The sequence below is a fragment of the Leptinotarsa decemlineata genome, unplaced genomic scaffold (genome assembly GCF_025532065.1).
Source record: "Leptinotarsa decemlineata unplaced genomic scaffold, Ldec_3_MD MMD2_tig00026328_RagTag_RagTag, whole genome shotgun sequence".
In the NCBI taxonomy this organism is placed as follows: domain Eukaryota; kingdom Metazoa; phylum Arthropoda; class Insecta; order Coleoptera; family Chrysomelidae; genus Leptinotarsa; species Leptinotarsa decemlineata.
This window is the reverse complement of record NW_027412688.1, coordinates 10,521,041-10,538,464: the sequence shown is the minus strand read 5'-3', so window position 1 is coordinate 10,538,464 and position 17,424 is coordinate 10,521,041. Positions and strand designations below refer to the sequence as shown.

Sequence of the window (17,424 nt, the reverse complement as noted above, 5' to 3'; positions counted from 1 at the left end):
GCTGCAAATTTGTCAATTACTTCTTACACAGAAAAATCAATGTGTTATTAAACAGTCAATAAACCCAAACCATTCAGCCTGTTTTATCTAGTTCAGCTTCTCAAATAAGTTTATAATTTTTCAAGTTTATGGGTGGAAGTAAATCTGTTGCAGACTTGAAAATTTTACAAAACAATGAATGCATATGTATAGCTTAACCCGTCAACTATCAGTTTGTCACCCCAAAAAAACAGTTTTTGTTGTTGTTGGGTATGTAGGTTCCTCTTCAAAACCGTCAAGTCTTTTTTTTGTTGGGTAGTGAAATTATATTATTTATCATTTCCTCGACACTGGTAAGAATCAAAAACAACATGGTCTGAAGCATTTGATAAATAACATAAAGGATATTGAAGGATTTCACATAAGCTCACAGTATGTTAAACTGGAACATATGAGCAACATAAACTTTTGGGTATGGGGGTGATTGACTGTAGTCTGTCCAGAAGTATCCGAGACTGGAGCATTGCTAAATTGCTTCAACATTTTCTAGATTGCTTCAGGAATGTATTTGAATTTCAATAACACAATGATTTTTCATCCATCTTGTATCACACCTGAGTACCAATCTTGTCTAGGAAAAATGTGACTCAGTATTGTCTCTCACAGCTTTCATTGTTCTGGCAAAATTCTTCAGTGACAACAGTGTTGAATAGTGCATATGTCCTATGGCTAAATTCAAGGAATGGGAGTTGGAGTGAACATACAAAGCTTGAGGAAATTACTTTCAGATATATTTTTAACTTCCTTCATCTAACTTTTCATTATAACAGCTTTATTGTTTGTTCACTTCTCAAAATGTTTGTTGTTTTATTAGTGAGAACGTAAAACATTCACCAGATGTCATAATTAACTCTCGAGTTGTTGGGCAGAAATATATAGCGTTTCTCAACTATACTTCACAAAGTTTCAATCAGTTTTCATCCACACACTTCATTGTCAATTGTTTCACACAGACAAGCGAGCATAACTAAAACATACCATTTATTTGGATATTCATATAACCGAGGACTTTGAATTCAAATTACCTATGTTTTTTTCTTAATAATTACCTCTGTACTATAAGTCAACTCAAGAATATACAGAAAAAAGATTCTGGTGTCACAAAAAATAATACAATTTCAACTCCCTATAAAAGATAAATTTGCTGATAGAACTCTACCACATACGTCTTGAAGTCTTCGGTAAGAAATCTAATGTAATATATAAGTATTTTTTTTGACTGAAAGACGGAAGAATAGTTCCTATTATGAAATGTCTATAAATAATTTGATTAATGAAAGTAAGTTGGTGGCATTTTGTTTGGCCTATAAAGAGGTATTGCCATTATTGACCCTAAAATAAGAAATATGTAAAACAAATATATTAACATAAAAGTAATGCACATAACTTATATAACTTATTCTAAAATATTTACAATAGAAAATATTTATTCATCTCCTCTCAGAGCTCTATACTTATTTAGTTCATTAGGAAATGTACGACTCAATTCTAGTAACATATTAGCTTTGAACTTTCTGTAAGCATCAATCTTTCCTTTTACTTGTTCATTCTTTGCCAAGGCTTTCTCGATACAATCTTTAGTGTACAGTTGAGGATTGCGTCCTTGATCGATATAACTGAAAAGTTAAAAAATTTACAAATTGAACAATATTACAAGCTTATGTACTTACTCAAAAACTTCTAATGGAACATGAACATCTTGCACTTGAGATTTCAATTTATCAACTTCCTGTAATCCATGCACCAGAGATTGACTGAAAACAATATATATATTAAATGAAACTATTCACCAACTAATATTCATTCAACCTTACAGTTTTTGATTTAGGACATTTTGACTTTGTGGCTGGAAATCACTAACAATTATATGGATTTGTCGAACATTTTCAATGAATATTTCCAATTGACTCTCTAGATTTTCCAAAGAAGACGTCATTTTGCACTGCCTTTGAAAGTAAAATAGACTCAGTAACAATAATCACGAACTGTACTACTATGCATGTAGTATCTGATAATCTGATACCAATTTGCCAATTCCGAAGTCTACTTGTTGCCAATCAAGTCTTCTTCTCAATTTGCGTTTTTAGTGATTACTTCTTCTTCCTTACTCAGTAAGCAATGTTACCACCAATTAAAAGCCTTTAGATGGGAGTGTCTCCCAGCAGTTGCAACTTGACTCCTATGTTATGTAGGTGGAAGCTCTCGATCTTTCCATATAGGTTTTTGCAGAGGTTAATTCAAGTAGGTTAATTGGGTTGTAATGTCCGAATTCTGAATTTAAAGATGGATTTTTTGATATCTGAAACAACGTCATGCCAGTATCACAAATAACCATAATATATGTAATCTGTAGCTATATGTCGAAATATTGTGAATATATATCTACGAACGCAATTATATATATTCTTACGGAGTTTAGGCTTTTTCCTAAAAAAATTACATGATTTTTTACTGTTTTCATTTTCAGCGCCACAGATCAAATACCGCATTGTGCAAAATTCAGATCTGAATTCTGAATAATAATTATAAATTCCATTAAATAGCTACCACAGAACCAACACTCAGGGCAGGGCAATTGCCAACCTTGAAATTATCTGGAAAATTATTATGTTCTGAATTTCAAGAAGTTATCAAGGAATCATAGTCAGAAATTTCATCTGATATTTCTGATAGAGCAGTGAACACAGTCTCCTTAAAAAGTCAGATTCAGAGTTTTGCCCTTCGATTCATGGATAATGCGCATCAAGACGCCTAGGAGTTCCCTCGTTATCTTTTAGAAGGTTTACATGATGACGTTAATAGAATTATTGAGAAACCTAAACCGACCTTAACGGGGATTAACGAAAAATTGAGCGACAGCGGAAAAGCACAAGAGGCGTGGCGGATTTATTTGAGTGCAAACTCTAAGATTGTAGATAATTTCGTTGGTCAATTAAAATCCACGATGAAGTGCACACACTGTGGACACACATCTGTAACATTCGATCCTTTTGGGGATTTGCCCCCCCCCCCATACCACAAAGAACTGGCCAATTGAGTTTATCACAATGTTTGGATTTCTTCACAAGAGATGAAACTTTGGATGGACATGAAAAATCGACGTGTTCGAGTTGCAGGGAAAGAAGAAAATGCACAAAGTCTCTATCAATTCATAAGTTTCCTCGTATTTTAGTAATTCATTTTAAAATATTCTCTCTAACAGAAAGTTTCAGAGGCAAGTTAAATGTTGCCATCGAATTTTTTCTAGATGAATTAGATATGAACAATTATGCAGCAGACAACGTGACTCCTTGTCGTAATAATCTATATACACCTTCGAAGCACAGAGGGTCTACCTACAGCGGACATAATACAGCATTCGGCAGAAATCCCAATACTGGCACGTGGCACGAATACAATGATTCACACGTGTCGCCAATTTAACCAAAATCACTTATGAGTCGAGATGCATACATCCTCTTTTATGGAAAGGAGAAAACGAGTTCGTACCTTTGAGCGTTTTGAAAAGTTATTTTTGAACTGTTGATTTTAATGTTATCATTCCACTTGGTTCTGATAAAGCATATTGTTGCGATATTTACTTAGATTTCATTTTTAAAACAACAACACTAATAATACTTAGACGACTTTTATTTACTTAATACACAACTTCTGCACTGATTATAAATCACTTAGAATTCTCGCTTGATTGAGACTTCGAACATTCCTTACTACTCTCCCTCTGCCGAAGGAACTCATCGCTCTTTTATAGTAAGATCGATGCATCTAGAATTTCTAGAAATTCCATATCCATCGCGATGTTTCGCTCTCAAGATCGACGTTGGAATTCTTTGATCAAGACTTTTCCAGTTACCGCGCGTGTGACGTAGGATCGTCCCGATCAAACAATATGTCGTTGTCCCCATTGTGTCGTTTGAATCTTTATAGGTGAACGACCTTCATTTTTGCTCGAGGGCTACGTTGAATCCTATACACTACGTCATTTATTCTCTTCACTATCGTATAGGGTCCTTCCCAAGATGGTGTTAATTTGGTGGAAATTCCTTTTCTACGACGAGGGTTGTATAGCCACACTCGATCTCCTTTAAATCCACCAGTATCGAGAGATCGTATCGAGCCTTCATCCTGTCACTAGTCATATTTAATATTCTTCTAGCAATTTCGTGGATCCTTGTCAAGCTATCTCGCAGTTCATCTGAGTAATCTAGCACCTCTTTTTTCTCAACACTTGGTGATCCGAACACCAAGTCACAGGGCAAGCGAAGATCTCTTCCGAATATGATACTAGCTGGGGTGAGCTTTGTGGAATCGTGCACGGCTGCTTGGTAGGCCATCAAGAATAATTGAAGATGTTGATCCCAGTCTTTTTGATGCTCTTCTACTACTTTGGAAAGATGTTCTTCCATAGTCCTGTTGAACCTCTCGACCATGCCATCAGACTGTGGGTGGAGGGCAGTTGTTCTGGTCTTGCTAATTCCCATCAATTCACAGACTTTCTTGAATAAATTCGACTCAAAATTTCTTCCTTGATCGGAATGTAACTCCATTGGCACACCAAACCTTGCAAACATGTTATCCACCAGAGCTCTTACAACTGTGGATGCTTCTTGATTATGCAAGGCGTACGCTTCAACCCATTTACTGGTCGGAAATGGTCCGGCTACATCGATGGCGATCCGTTCGAAGGGAGCACCAACGTTGTATTGTTTCATCTCACCTCTGGATCTTGTTTTAGGACCTTTGCTGGCTTCGCATATTGGGCATCTTCGGCACCATCGCTCTACATCTTCTCGACACTGAACCCAGTAAAACCTTTGTCGTATTTCATCCAAGGTCTTGTTAACTCCCAGATGTCCTCCCGATTTACTACCATGGATCTCTTCCAAGACGCCACTTATTCTTGACATAGGCACAACCAGTTGGGAAATCACTTTCTTGCCATCGGCCGATTCCCAAGCCCTCTTCAGTAGACCATTCTCAACAATCAAGTAATCCCATTGTGCCCACAATGCCTTGAACGTTGGTGATCGATCAGAGATGTCCTACCAGGAGGGTCTTTTTGCTCCACTTTCCTTTCATTTTGAAAATTCTGCAACGTTTGGATCACCCTCTTGATCTTGTCTCATTTTTGCTGTGGTCCAATTATTGTCTGCCATCACTCTCACTTGGTTGATTCCTTCGCGTCGTTCAATTCGCTCACAGTGTTTACAAAAATCAGAACAAGGTCTTCAGGACAACGCATCTGCGTTATTATGCAGTCGTCCTGGACGATGATACTGGTTCAGCTTCTCAATCCACCTTGCTTCTTGTCCTTCAGGAGTCTTCATTTCGAGTAACCACTTCAGAGCTGCATGGTCTGTTCTGATAAGGGACTCTATCCATAGAGATATTTGTAGAAGTGATCTACAGCCTTGATTATTGCCAGTAGTTCCTTTCTGGTTACGCAATAATTCCTTTCTGGCTTGGTCAGTACTTTGCTGAAAAACTCAATATGAACCCATATGACTGGTTCACAGGTTCCTGTGACATCACCTTCTTTAACTGTTACTGCTTCAGGATACACATTGGCAACTCTCACAGGGATGATTTGTTTCGTTTTTACTAAGGCTCGTGCAAAAACTTATTTGCTGGGGGATTCATCACATGACTGGACTATTCCATAGCATCCGAGGTCTTCATCAGCGATAGCGTAAACTACTTTCTCCGAAAAACCAGGAATTCGCGCAGTGTTCACTAAGCGCAGTTTCGCAGGTATTGCCCTTTCTGCTGGAGTGGTAAGGACAAATTCCTCTCCTCTAAACTTCATAATCTTCTCTTCGTTGTCGAATGAAAAGCCGTACTCACTGATCAAATCCATTCCTAGTATGAATTCATTTTCTATGTCTGCAACATACACTGTATCAATAATGGTGAGTCGCCCAAGAATCAGTGTTATTTCAGCTTCTCCTCGAATAGGTACGTTTTCACCCATGACTGTTCGAAGCACGAAATTGGAATAAGTAGGCTTCACGCTTTCAGGTCGAAGGATGTCACTGCGTACCAAGGAAACTGCAGCCCTGGTGTCTATGGTGCATATCACGACCATTTTATTCAATTTTCCTGATATGGTTAGACTGTCTGTTGTTCGTTTTAGTCTGTTAAATTGAATGGCCCTGGGGGCTCTGTTATTGTTAGTCAGCATGCGCCCCGATATGCTGGCTAATTCTAGTTTTCCTGCCGCCAATTTGAGGACTGGCTGACTTTGTCCTCACAGGTGATTGTGTACGTGACGACACCCTCGCAGGTGAGTGGGATCTTGGTGACACTCTCACTCTGCAGTCTTTAATGAGATCCGTCCGGGCTTCCCGCACCTATAGCATGTCCTCTTCTTCTGGGTGCTGATTCCACTTATCATTAATTTGAGTTCCTCTAGAACCTTCTCGATTGAACTAGTCGCTGTACCGGATCGTTGTTCAGGTTCTCCTATAGATACTGCCCGCACTTTCGGCCTTGAAGTGTTGAAGGCCGCCTCTACTTCTAACGAACGTACCAAGGCGTCGCTACTACTCTTAAAGTTTGTCAATCGCAAAGTTCTTTGGATTTCTGGGTCTCTCAAACCATTTATAAATAGCTGCACCGCTAGCTGCTTCTTGAAAGCTCCAGGTGCTTCTGGATAAGCCAGCTGAATCAGGCGTCTCACATCGGCTTCGAATTCTTGAAGATTCTCACCGGATTTTTGTGTGCGCGTCTTCATTTGGGCCCGGTACAGCTGTTCTCTGTGTTGATCGCCATACCGCAACTCTAGTGCAGATATCAGATCCTCGTATTCACTCTGTTGTTCGGTGGGTATCGTTTGCAACATACCCAAGGCTGTAGCTTATAAGTGCTGTAGCTTTCTCTTCTTCACCCCATCCATTTGTCGTTGCCGCAGCCTCGAATTGGCGGCGGTACATGGACCAAGACGACTGTCCATCAAAAGTCGGTGGTTTCACAGAAATTGTAGATGTGGCAATCTGTCACGGCGATCTTGATTTTTGAGAAGCGCTATCTGTTTTTCGACTTTCTTTTGTAGTCCTATCATTTCCTCTCGTACTGTATGCACTTCTTTTTTAACCTCGTCGTCGATTTTCATGACGCTTCCCTTCAGTTCTCCTTTTAGATTTTCTTTTAGTTCTTCCATTCGTATTTCGGTTTTATGAAGCGCATGTTGGAAGAACTTGTCTTGGTGTACTAGAACATTCTGGAAATCGGCTTTCCGTTGTTTTTCTATTTGTTCTAATTCATTCTTCTGCTTTTCTAGAATGTTCTGGAGATCTTCTCGCTCTTTTCTCTGTTCTTCGAGAATTTTCTGGAGCGCCTCTTCTCGTTCTTTCTTTTTTAATTCTTTTTCCTCCTGCCTTCGTCTTTCCTCTTCCTGTCGTCGCTTTTCCTCGACTTCTTTTTCCTCCTGTCGTCGTCTTTCCGCATCCACAAATTGGTTTTGAATAAATTGCAACATGTCCTCCGCATCGTATCGTACGATGTACTTCTCGTATTCATCATAAATGCCTTATAATATTCACAAAAATGTCTATTTATTGTTTTTTTTTATTTATCAGTAAAATTCCACTGTTACGATATTTACTTGGGGTTCGTTTTTAAAACAACTTAGACAACTTTTATTTACTTAATACACAACTGCTGCACTGATAATTCACTTAGAATACTCGCTTGCTTGAGACTTCGAACACTCTCTTACTACTCTCCCTCTGCCGAAGGAACTCGCTCTTTTATAGTAAGATCGATGCATCTAGAATTTCTAGAAATTCCATATCCATCGCGATGTTTCGCTCTCAAGATCTACGTTGGAATTCTTTGATCGATACTTTTCCAGTTACCGCGCGTGTGACGTCATGCTCAGTTAGCGATCCCTTCGTCGAATTGGGTGAATGTAGTCAGCTGCGGCGTAAGGGATTTTGTAACAATATGTAACATATGTAACGTATATGTAACAGTAGTTTTTTTATCATTTCGCATTAAATCAATTATATCAAAGTTTGAAGCACACGTATTTTTTTGATTTGACTACTCTGTTTATTTGTCATTATTGACAGATGTCATAATTATTGTTTGCATCGTTACCTGAACTGAAATTTGAGTATAAGGATGGAAAACAAAAACAATGGTAACAGAAAATGAAGCTGAAAAATGGATAATATAAACCTCAACCACATATGTTGACTGATGATGGCAAATACACACAGTAGCTAACTGAAAAAAAAAAAACCGAGTGTTTTGAACAAAACATCTAACTTTTCATTATAACAGCTTTATTGTTTGTTCACTTCTCAAAATGTTTGTTGTTTTATTAGTGAGAACGTAAAACATTCACCAGATGTCATAATTAACTCTCGAGTTGTTGGGCAGAAATATATAGCGTTTCTCAACTATACTTCACAAAGTTTCAATCAGTTTTCATCCACACACTTCATTGTCAATTGTTTCACACAGACAAGCGAGCATAACTAAAACATACCATTTATTTGGATATTCATATAACCGAGGACTTTGAATTCAAATTACCTATGTTTTTTTCTTAATAATTACCTCTGTACTATAAGTCAACTCAAGAATATACAGAAAAAAGATTCTGGTGTCACAAAAAATAATACAATTTCAACTCCCTATAAAAGATAAATTTGCTGATAGAACTCTACCACATACTGTTGAAGTTAGTATGTTGGCAATCCTGTAATTGACGTGTCATCTGTTTTTTTTTTTTAGCTCTGTACTCGTGTGAGTTGCATGTTGTATGTTATGTCGACGAAGTGATTACTTATTAAAACGTTAATCAAGGTGTGCCTTATTTAATTGCCCAGTATCTATTTGATGGTATTTCAAGGCGCAGTTCAACAGGTTATGGGCCCAGACAACCTTTTCTTGGACTTTTGAAATACTAATATAGAATTGGGATAGAGGTTGAAAGCGTCAGAGGAGTGAGTGATTATTCTGGAAACCAAAATGGCGATGGCAGTGTCACTTGGACAATTGAAACAATTTGATGGGACCGGTTACTCAAATTGGGAGTTTCGTATGAAACTAGTACTGGAAAATAATGAGGTACTAGATGTTCTGGAAATTACGGACGAAACTACGAGACAAACTGCAAAATTCAAGAAACAGGATGTCAAAGCTAGGAATATCATAGTGCAGGCGTTGGCGGATAATATCCTTGATAGTGTAAGAGATGAGAAATCTGCAAGAGATATCTTTTTGACTCTTCAAAAGACATACACAAAAAGTGGACTATCAGTTCAAGTGAATTTACAGCGAAAGCTCAGAAACATGATGTATGAAAGTGGTTCCCTTGAAAGTTTCATAACGAAATATGAAAAGACTGTTCAAGATTTGAAGAGTAGTGGTGGAAAAATCCAGGATGAAGAAATTATTTCCCAGTTGCTGGCTGCGATGCCTGAACATTACCAAGCTATTACTACTACAATAGACGTTCTATACAGCCAGAACCCTACTGAAATGAATTTTCATTTTGTGAAAAACAAACTTTTACAAGAAGAAGCTCGTCAGAATAATAGTAGTGCCTCTGTTAACAGCGAGGAAGCAATCGCTCTAGTCAGTGGAGGTGGAAAAAAATTCCGTCATGAAAATAGACAAAGACAAATACACAATGTGAGAAACATAAATAATAGACACAGTGTAGGCAATAGACAATATTTTCAAGGTAACAGTTCTAGCAACATAAATTTCCGGTATAAGTGTTACAAATGTGGCAGACCTGGACATAAAAGAGTTGACTGCCCGGAGCTACGAGGAGTGGAAAAGTCACGCACTTATATCGCTTCAGAAACAGAAGAAGAGGACATAACCTTTTTGGCTAATGTTGGTCATACTGAAACAGGGATGTGTGACACTGTCAACAATGTCACTTTCCATAATTTTGACAACTCCACAATTATTTCTTTTATTGTTGATTCTGGGGCAACAAATCATTTAATTTGTTCAAATACAGGAAAATATTTGAAGGAGGAAAAATTCGTGGATTATTCCATTGGTGTGGCCAAAAGGGATGTAAAAATCAAAGCCAACAGAAGTGGAAACTTGTACTTGAAAAATAAAGACAATGTGAACATCAAAATAAAAGATGTTCTGGAATGCTGTGATTTACCATACAATCTACTTTCTGTAAAAAGACTACAACAAGAAGGCTTCAAAGTGATTTTTGATGGCAATAATGTGCAAATTGTTGGGAAAAAGAACCAAGTTGTAATTGAGGGAAGCATCAGAGGAAACTTGTATATTATTGACTTTGTACTTGAAGAAGATTCAGCAAATATGACTTCCAATGAGAAGAGTTCTTTGTTACATAGGAGAATGGGTCATTCTTCCTATTATCCCATAACGAACATTTGTCAGGTGTGCATGGAAGGAAAACAAACACGTTCCTCATTTCTGAAAGTTTTGCCCACTGAAAAAAAATCTAAAAGAATATTAGAAGTGGTGTCTTCTGATGTAGCTGGACCATTTGTTCCTGCAACTTATGATGGAATGAAGTATTATGTTTCATTTACTGACCATTTCTCCCACTTCACATGTGTTTACCTCATGAAAACCAAAAGTGAGGTTTTAGAAAAATTTAAGGAATATGAAGCAATGGTTTGTAATAAGTTCCAAACCAAAATAAGTAAATTTAGATGTGACAATGGTGGAGAATATACCTCCAGAGATTTCAAAGACTTCTGTAAGAAAAATGGTATGGAAGTACAATATACAGTCCCTAGGACACCTGAACAGAATGGTGTTAGTGAACGTCTCAATAGGACACTAATGAATATGGCTCGTTGTCTGCTACTTGATTCGCAGATGTCAAAGTCATTTTGGGGTGAAGCTATCAGATGTGCAGCTTATCTTAATAATAGATTACCAACCTCAACATTAGAAAAAGGCCAATTACCAGCAAATATTTGGTATGGACATAATGTAGAACTCAATAACATCAAAATATTTGGATGCACAGGCTACGTTCACATACCAGAAGAAGATAGAACAGACAAATTTCAGAAACATAGTATTAAAATGAAAATGTTAGGTTATGCACCTAATGGTTTCAGAATGTGGAACTCTGAGAAGAAAAAGTTGGTTATAGCTCGAAACATTGTATTTGATGAAAGTGAAAACAATATTGTGACGCCAACACATGAGCAGAATGAAATTATTTTGCCCCACTTGATTGAAGAAAACATAAATATACAAGAAGAAAATGAAGTCCAAGTTGAAAATGAAGTCCAAGCTGAGCAGGAAGGAAATGGGGCAATTAGACAGAGCATCAGAGAAAGAAGAATACCAGCTAGATTTCAAGACTATGATGTGGACCTTATGATTGCTTTGGCTACAGGCTACTTACCATCTGATATACCACAAAGTTATGATGCTGCTGAGAAGGATGAAGGATGGAGGAATGCCATCAAAGAAGAAATATCAAACTTGACCAGGAACCAAACATGGGATATAGTACCATGTCCTCAGGATTCTACTGTAGTGGATTCACGATGGGTTTTTACACAAAAAAACATCAATGGTGAATCTACAAAGAAAGCAAGGTTGGTAGCAAGAGGTTTCCAGCAAGATGAAGTACCTTATGAAGATGTGTATACACCAGTGGCACGTATGGTAACAATCCGAATACTTCTAGTATTGGCTGTGGAGAGGGATTATCACATGGGCCAGTTGGATGTGAAGTCAGCATTCCTAAATGGAAGTTTGGATGCTCCAGTTTACATGTACCTGCCTGAGGGAGTCAATGGTCCACTTAATCATGTTTGCAAGCTGAAGAAGGCCTTATATGGACTCAAACAGAGTCCAAAGTGCTGGTATGAAAGGTTGAATGCATTTTTGAACTCATTGAAATTCATATGTTCAAAGGTAGACCCGTGTCTCTACATTAGAGCAGAAACATATTTATTGATATGGGTAGATGATATATTTTTAATTTCAGATGATAAAGACAATTTGAATTTGGTTATGAAACAGCTGTCACAAGAGTTTGAAATGAAAGTCATGTTTGATGATAAATTGTTGTTTTTAGGTTTAGAAATTGAAAGAACCCAAGGAAAAGTGTACATTACACAGAGAAATCTTATACAGAAAATTTTGATAAAATTTGGTATGACTGATTGTAAGGGAGCTTCTCTTCCGATGGTACCAAAATTAAATCTAGAACCAGAAAGTACTTCTGTTTTACATAAATTGCCTTACAAGGAATTAATTGGCAGTCTTATGTACATAATGTTGGGTACAAGACCAGACTTGGCTTTTGCAATAACATATTTCAGTCAATTTCAACATAATTTCAATTTATCTCATTGGAAGCACTTGAAAGCTATTCTACGATATCTAAAGGAGACAAAATATTATGGTTTATGTTTTTACAAGTCAAATCAAACATCATTCACAATACATGCCTCTGTTGATGCAGATTTTGCGAATAATCCTCTAGATAGAAAAAGTATTAGTGGTTTTGTTCTAAGACTTAATAATAATACAGTGCTGTGGAAATCAAAGAAACAATCTGTAGTAGCATTATCAACGTGTGAAGCAGAATATGTTGCACTGTCTGCGTGTTTAACTGAATGTTTATTTTTAAAACAGTTGATGAAAGATATGCTTATTGAAGTTCAACCCATTTTGGTATATGAGGACAATCAGTCATGTATTAAGATTGCTAAAACATTAGAAACCAAAAGATCTAAGCATATAGATGTTAAACATCATTTTGTAAGAAATTGTGTTAGGGAAGGTGTTGCACAGTTGATTTATGTTCCTTCTAATCTACAAATTGCAGATGTTTTGACTAAAGCATTACCCTTATCAAGATTTCTTATTTTTAGGGAGAAAATGAATGTTATCTCAATATTACAGAATGGGTGAATACTGAATATATTTATATTTTGGGCATATGCACTTTCCAGAATTGGGGGTGGGTGTTGAAGTTAGTATGTTGGCAATCCTGTAATTGACGTGTCATCTGTTTTTTTTTTTTAGCTCTGTACTCGTGTGAGTTGCATGTTGTATGTTATGTCGACGAAGTGATTACTTATTAAAACGTTAATCAAGGTGTGCCTTATTTAATTGCCCAGTATCTATTTGATGGTATTTCAAGGCGCAGTTCAACACATACGTCTTGAAGTCTTCGGTAAGAAATCTAATGTAATATATAAGTATTTTTTTTGACTGAAAGACGGAAGAATAGTTCCTATTATGAAATGTCTATAAATAATTTGATTAATGAAAGTAAGTTGGTGGCATTTTGTTTGGCCTATAAAGAGGTATTGCCATTATTGACCCTAAAATAAGAAATATGTAAAACAAATATATTAACATAAAAGTAATGCACATAACTTATATAACTTATTCTAAAATATTTACAATAGAAAATATTTATTCATCTCCTCTCAGAGCTCTATACTTATTTAGTTCATTAGGAAATGTACGACTCAATTCTAGTAACATATTAGCTTTGAACTTTCTGTAAGCATCAATCTTTCCTTTTACTTGTTCATTCTTTGCCAAGGCTTTCTCGATACAATCTTTAGTGTACAGTTGAGGATTGCGTCCTTGATCGATATAACTGAAAAGTTAAAAAATTTACAAATTGAACAATATTACAAGCTTATGTACTTACTCAAAAACTTCTAATGGAACATGAACATCTTGCACTTGAGATTTCAATTTATCAACTTCCTGTAATCCATGCACCAGAGATTGACTGAAAACAATATATATATTAAATGAAACTATTCACCAACTAATATTCATTCAACCTTACAGTTTTTGATTTAGGACATTTTGACTTTGTGGCTGGAAATCACTAACAATTATATGGATTTGTCGAACATTTTCAATGAATATTTCCAATTGACTCTCTAGATTTTCCAAAGAAGACGTCATTTTGCACTGCCTTTGAAAGTAAAATAGACTCAGTAACAATAATCACGAACTGTACTACTATGCATGTAGTATCTGATAATCTGATACCAATTTGCCAATTCCGAAGTCTACTTGTTGCCAATCAAGTCTTCTTCTCAATTTGCGTTTTTAGTGATTACTTCTTCTTCCTTACTCAGTAAGCAATGTTACCACCAATTAAAAGCCTTTAGATGGGAGTGTCTCCCAGCAGTTGCAACTTGACTCCTATGTTATGTAGGTGGAAGCTCTCGATCTTTCCATATAGGTTTTTGCAGAGGTTAATTCAAGTAGGTTAATTGGGTTGTAATGTCCGAATTCTGAATTTAAAGATGGATTTTTTGATATCTGAAACAACGTCATGCCAGTATCACAAATAACCATAATATATGTAATCTGTAGCTATATGTCGAAATATTGTGAATATATATCTACGAACGCAATTATATATATTCTTACGGAGTTTAGGCTTTTTCCTAAAAAAATTACATGATTTTTTACTGTTTTCATTTTCAGCGCCACAGATCAAATACCGCATTGTGCAAAATTCAGATCTGAATTCTGAATAATAATTATAAATTCCATTAAATAGCTACCACAGAACCAACACTCAGGGCAGGGCAATTGCCAACCTTGAAATTATCTGGAAAATTATTATGTTCTGAATTTCAAGAAGTTATCAAGGAATCATAGTCAGAAATTTCATCTGATATTTCTGATAGAGCAGTGAACACAGTCTCCTTAAAAAGTCAGATTCAGAGTTTTGCCCTTCGATTCATGGATAATGCGCATCAAGACGCCTAGGAGTTCCCTCGTTATCTTTTAGAAGGTTTACATGATGACGTTAATAGAATTATTGAGAAACCTAAACCGACCTTAACGGGGATTAACGAAAAATTGAGCGACAGCGGAAAAGCACAAGAGGCGTGGCGGATTTATTTGAGTGCAAACTCTAAGATTGTAGATAATTTCGTTGGTCAATTAAAATCCACGATGAAGTGCACACACTGTGGACACACATCTGTAACATTCGATCCTTTTGGGGATTTGCCCCCCCCCCCCATACCACAAAGAACTGGCCAATTGAGTTTATCACAATGTTTGGATTTCTTCACAAGAGATGAAACTTTGGATGGACATGAAAAATCGACGTGTTCGAGTTGCAGGGAAAGAAGAAAATGCACAAAGTCTCTATCAATTCATAAGTTTCCTCGTATTTTAGTAATTCATTTTAAAATATTCTCTCTAACAGAAAGTTTCAGAGGCAAGTTAAATGTTGCCATCGAATTTTTTCTAGATGAATTAGATATGAACAATTATGCAGCAGACAACGTGACTCCTTGTCGTAATAATCTATATACACCTTCGAAGCACAGAGGGTCTACCTACAGCGGACATAATACAGCATTCGGCAGAAATCCCAATACTGGCACGTGGCACGAATACAATGATTCACACGTGTCGCCAATTTAACCAAAATCACTTATGAGTCGAGATGCATACATCCTCTTTTATGGAAAGGAGAAAACGAGTTCGTACCTTTGAGCGTTTTGAAAAGTTATTTTTGAACTGTTGATTTTAATGTTATCATTCCACTTGGTTCTGATAAAGCATATTGTTGCGATATTTACTTAGATTTCATTTTTAAAACAACAACACTAATAATACTTAGACGACTTTTATTTACTTAATACACAACTTCTGCACTGATTATAAATCACTTAGAATTCTCGCTTGATTGAGACTTCGAACATTCCTTACTACTCTCCCTCTGCCGAAGGAACTCATCGCTCTTTTATAGTAAGATCGATGCATCTAGAATTTCTAGAAATTCCATATCCATCGCGATGTTTCGCTCTCAAGATCGACGTTGGAATTCTTTGATCAAGACTTTTCCAGTTACCGCGCGTGTGACGTAGGATCGTCCCGATCAAACAATATGTCGTTGTCCCCATTGTGTCGTTTGAATCTTTATAGGTGAACGACCTTCATTTTTGCTCGAGGGCTACGTTGAATCCTATACACTACGTCATTTATTCTCTTCACTATCGTATAGGGTCCTTCCCAAGATGGTGTTAATTTGGTGGAAATTCCTTTTCTACGACGAGGGTTGTATAGCCACACTCGATCTCCTTTAAATCCACCAGTATCGAGAGATCGTATCGAGCCTTCATCCTGTCACTAGTCATATTTAATATTCTTCTAGCAATTTCGTGGATCCTTGTCAAGCTATCTCGCAGTTCATCTGAGTAATCTAGCACCTCTTTTTTCTCAACACTTGGTGATCCGAACACCAAGTCACAGGGCAAGCGAAGATCTCTTCCGAATATGATACTAGCTGGGGTGAGCTTTGTGGAATCGTGCACGGCTGCTTGGTAGGCCATCAAGAATAATTGAAGATGTTGATCCCAGTCTTTTTGATGCTCTTCTACTACTTTGGAAAGATGTTCTTCCATAGTCCTGTTGAACCTCTCGACCATGCCATCAGACTGTGGGTGGAGGGCAGTTGTTCTGGTCTTGCTAATTCCCATCAATTCACAGACTTTCTTGAATAAATTCGACTCAAAATTTCTTCCTTGATCGGAATGTAACTCCATTGGCACACCAAACCTTGCAAACATGTTATCCACCAGAGCTCTTACAACTGTGGATGCTTCTTGATTATGCAAGGCGTACGCTTCAACCCATTTACTGGTCGGAAATGGTCCGGCTACATCGATGGCGATCCGTTCGAAGGGAGCACCAACGTTGTATTGTTTCATCTCACCTCTGGATCTTGTTTTAGGACCTTTGCTGGCTTCGCATATTGGGCATCTTCGGCACCATCGCTCTACATCTTCTCGACACTGAACCCAGTAAAACCTTGTCGTATTTCATCCAAGGTCTTGTTAACTCCCAGATGTCCTCCCGATTTACTACCATGGATCTCTTCCAAGACGCCACTTATTCTTGACATAGGCACAACCAGTTGGGAAATCACTTTCTTGCCATCGGCCGATTCCCAAGCCCTCTTCAGTAGACCATTCTCAACAATCAAGTAATCCCATTGTGCCCACAATGCCTTGAACGTTGGTGATCGATCAGAGATGTCCTACCAGGAGGGTCTTTTTGCTCCACTTTCCTTTCATTTTGAAAATTCTGCAACGTTTGGATCACCCTCTTGATCTTGTCTCATTTTTGCTGTGGTCCAATTATTGTCTGCCATCACTCTCACTTGGTTGATTCCTTCGCGTCGTTCAATTCGCTCACAGTGTTTACAAAAATCAGAACAAGGTCTTCAGGACAACGCATCTGCGTTATTATGCAGTCGTCCTGGACGATGATACTGGTTCAGCTTCTCAATCCACCTTGCTTCTTGTCCTTCAGGAGTCTTCATTTCGAGTAACCACTTCAGAGCTGCATGGTCTGTTCTGATAAGGGACTCTATCCATAGAGATATTTGTAGAAGTG

General features: G+C 37.3%; 2 protein-coding genes across 2 annotated transcripts; both read right to left on the bottom strand.

The window, feature by feature from the left end:
- Nucleotides 1-1,384: 1,384 nt before the first annotated feature.
- LOC111507854 (mediator complex subunit 10) lies at nucleotides 1,385-2,107 on the bottom strand. Its single transcript, XM_074182741.1, has 3 exons — nucleotides 1,854-2,107; nucleotides 1,710-1,793; nucleotides 1,385-1,655 (listed from the first exon to the last, which is right to left on the bottom strand). Exons 1-3 carry the CDS (start codon nucleotides 1,973-1,975, stop codon nucleotides 1,466-1,468), a joined length of 396 nt encoding a protein of 131 aa, XP_074038842.1. The 5' UTR covers nucleotides 1,976-2,107; the 3' UTR covers nucleotides 1,385-1,465.
- An 11,261-nt stretch (nucleotides 2,108-13,368) lies between these two features.
- On the bottom strand, nucleotides 13,369-14,091 carry LOC141485402 (mediator of RNA polymerase II transcription subunit 10-like). Its single transcript, XM_074182004.1, has 3 exons — nucleotides 13,838-14,091; nucleotides 13,694-13,777; nucleotides 13,369-13,639 (listed from the first exon to the last, which is right to left on the bottom strand). The coding sequence occupies exons 1-3, from the start codon at nucleotides 13,957-13,959 to the stop codon at nucleotides 13,450-13,452; spliced, it is 396 nt and encodes a 131-aa protein (XP_074038105.1). The 5' UTR covers nucleotides 13,960-14,091; the 3' UTR covers nucleotides 13,369-13,449.
- Between the last annotated feature and the right edge of the window lie 3,333 nt (nucleotides 14,092-17,424).

Bases quoted from the DNA above. Each gene is read 5' to 3' on its own strand.
- LOC111507854 (XM_074182741.1), bottom strand. From the start codon at position 1,975: ATGACGTCTTCTTTGGAAAATCTAGAGAGTCAATTGGAAATATTCATT. The intron at 1,794-1,853 runs GTAAGGTTGAAT...TATTGTTTTCAG, and splicing joins AATGTCCTAAATCAAAAACT to TCAATCTCTGGTGCATGGAT. The intron at 1,656-1,709 runs GTAAGTACATAA...TTAACTTTTCAG, and splicing joins GTTCCATTAGAAGTTTTTGA to TTATATCGATCAAGGACGCA.
- LOC141485402 (XM_074182004.1), bottom strand. From the start codon at position 13,959: ATGACGTCTTCTTTGGAAAATCTAGAGAGTCAATTGGAAATATTCATT. The intron at 13,778-13,837 runs GTAAGGTTGAAT...TATTGTTTTCAG, and splicing joins AATGTCCTAAATCAAAAACT to TCAATCTCTGGTGCATGGAT. The intron at 13,640-13,693 runs GTAAGTACATAA...TTAACTTTTCAG, and splicing joins GTTCCATTAGAAGTTTTTGA to TTATATCGATCAAGGACGCA.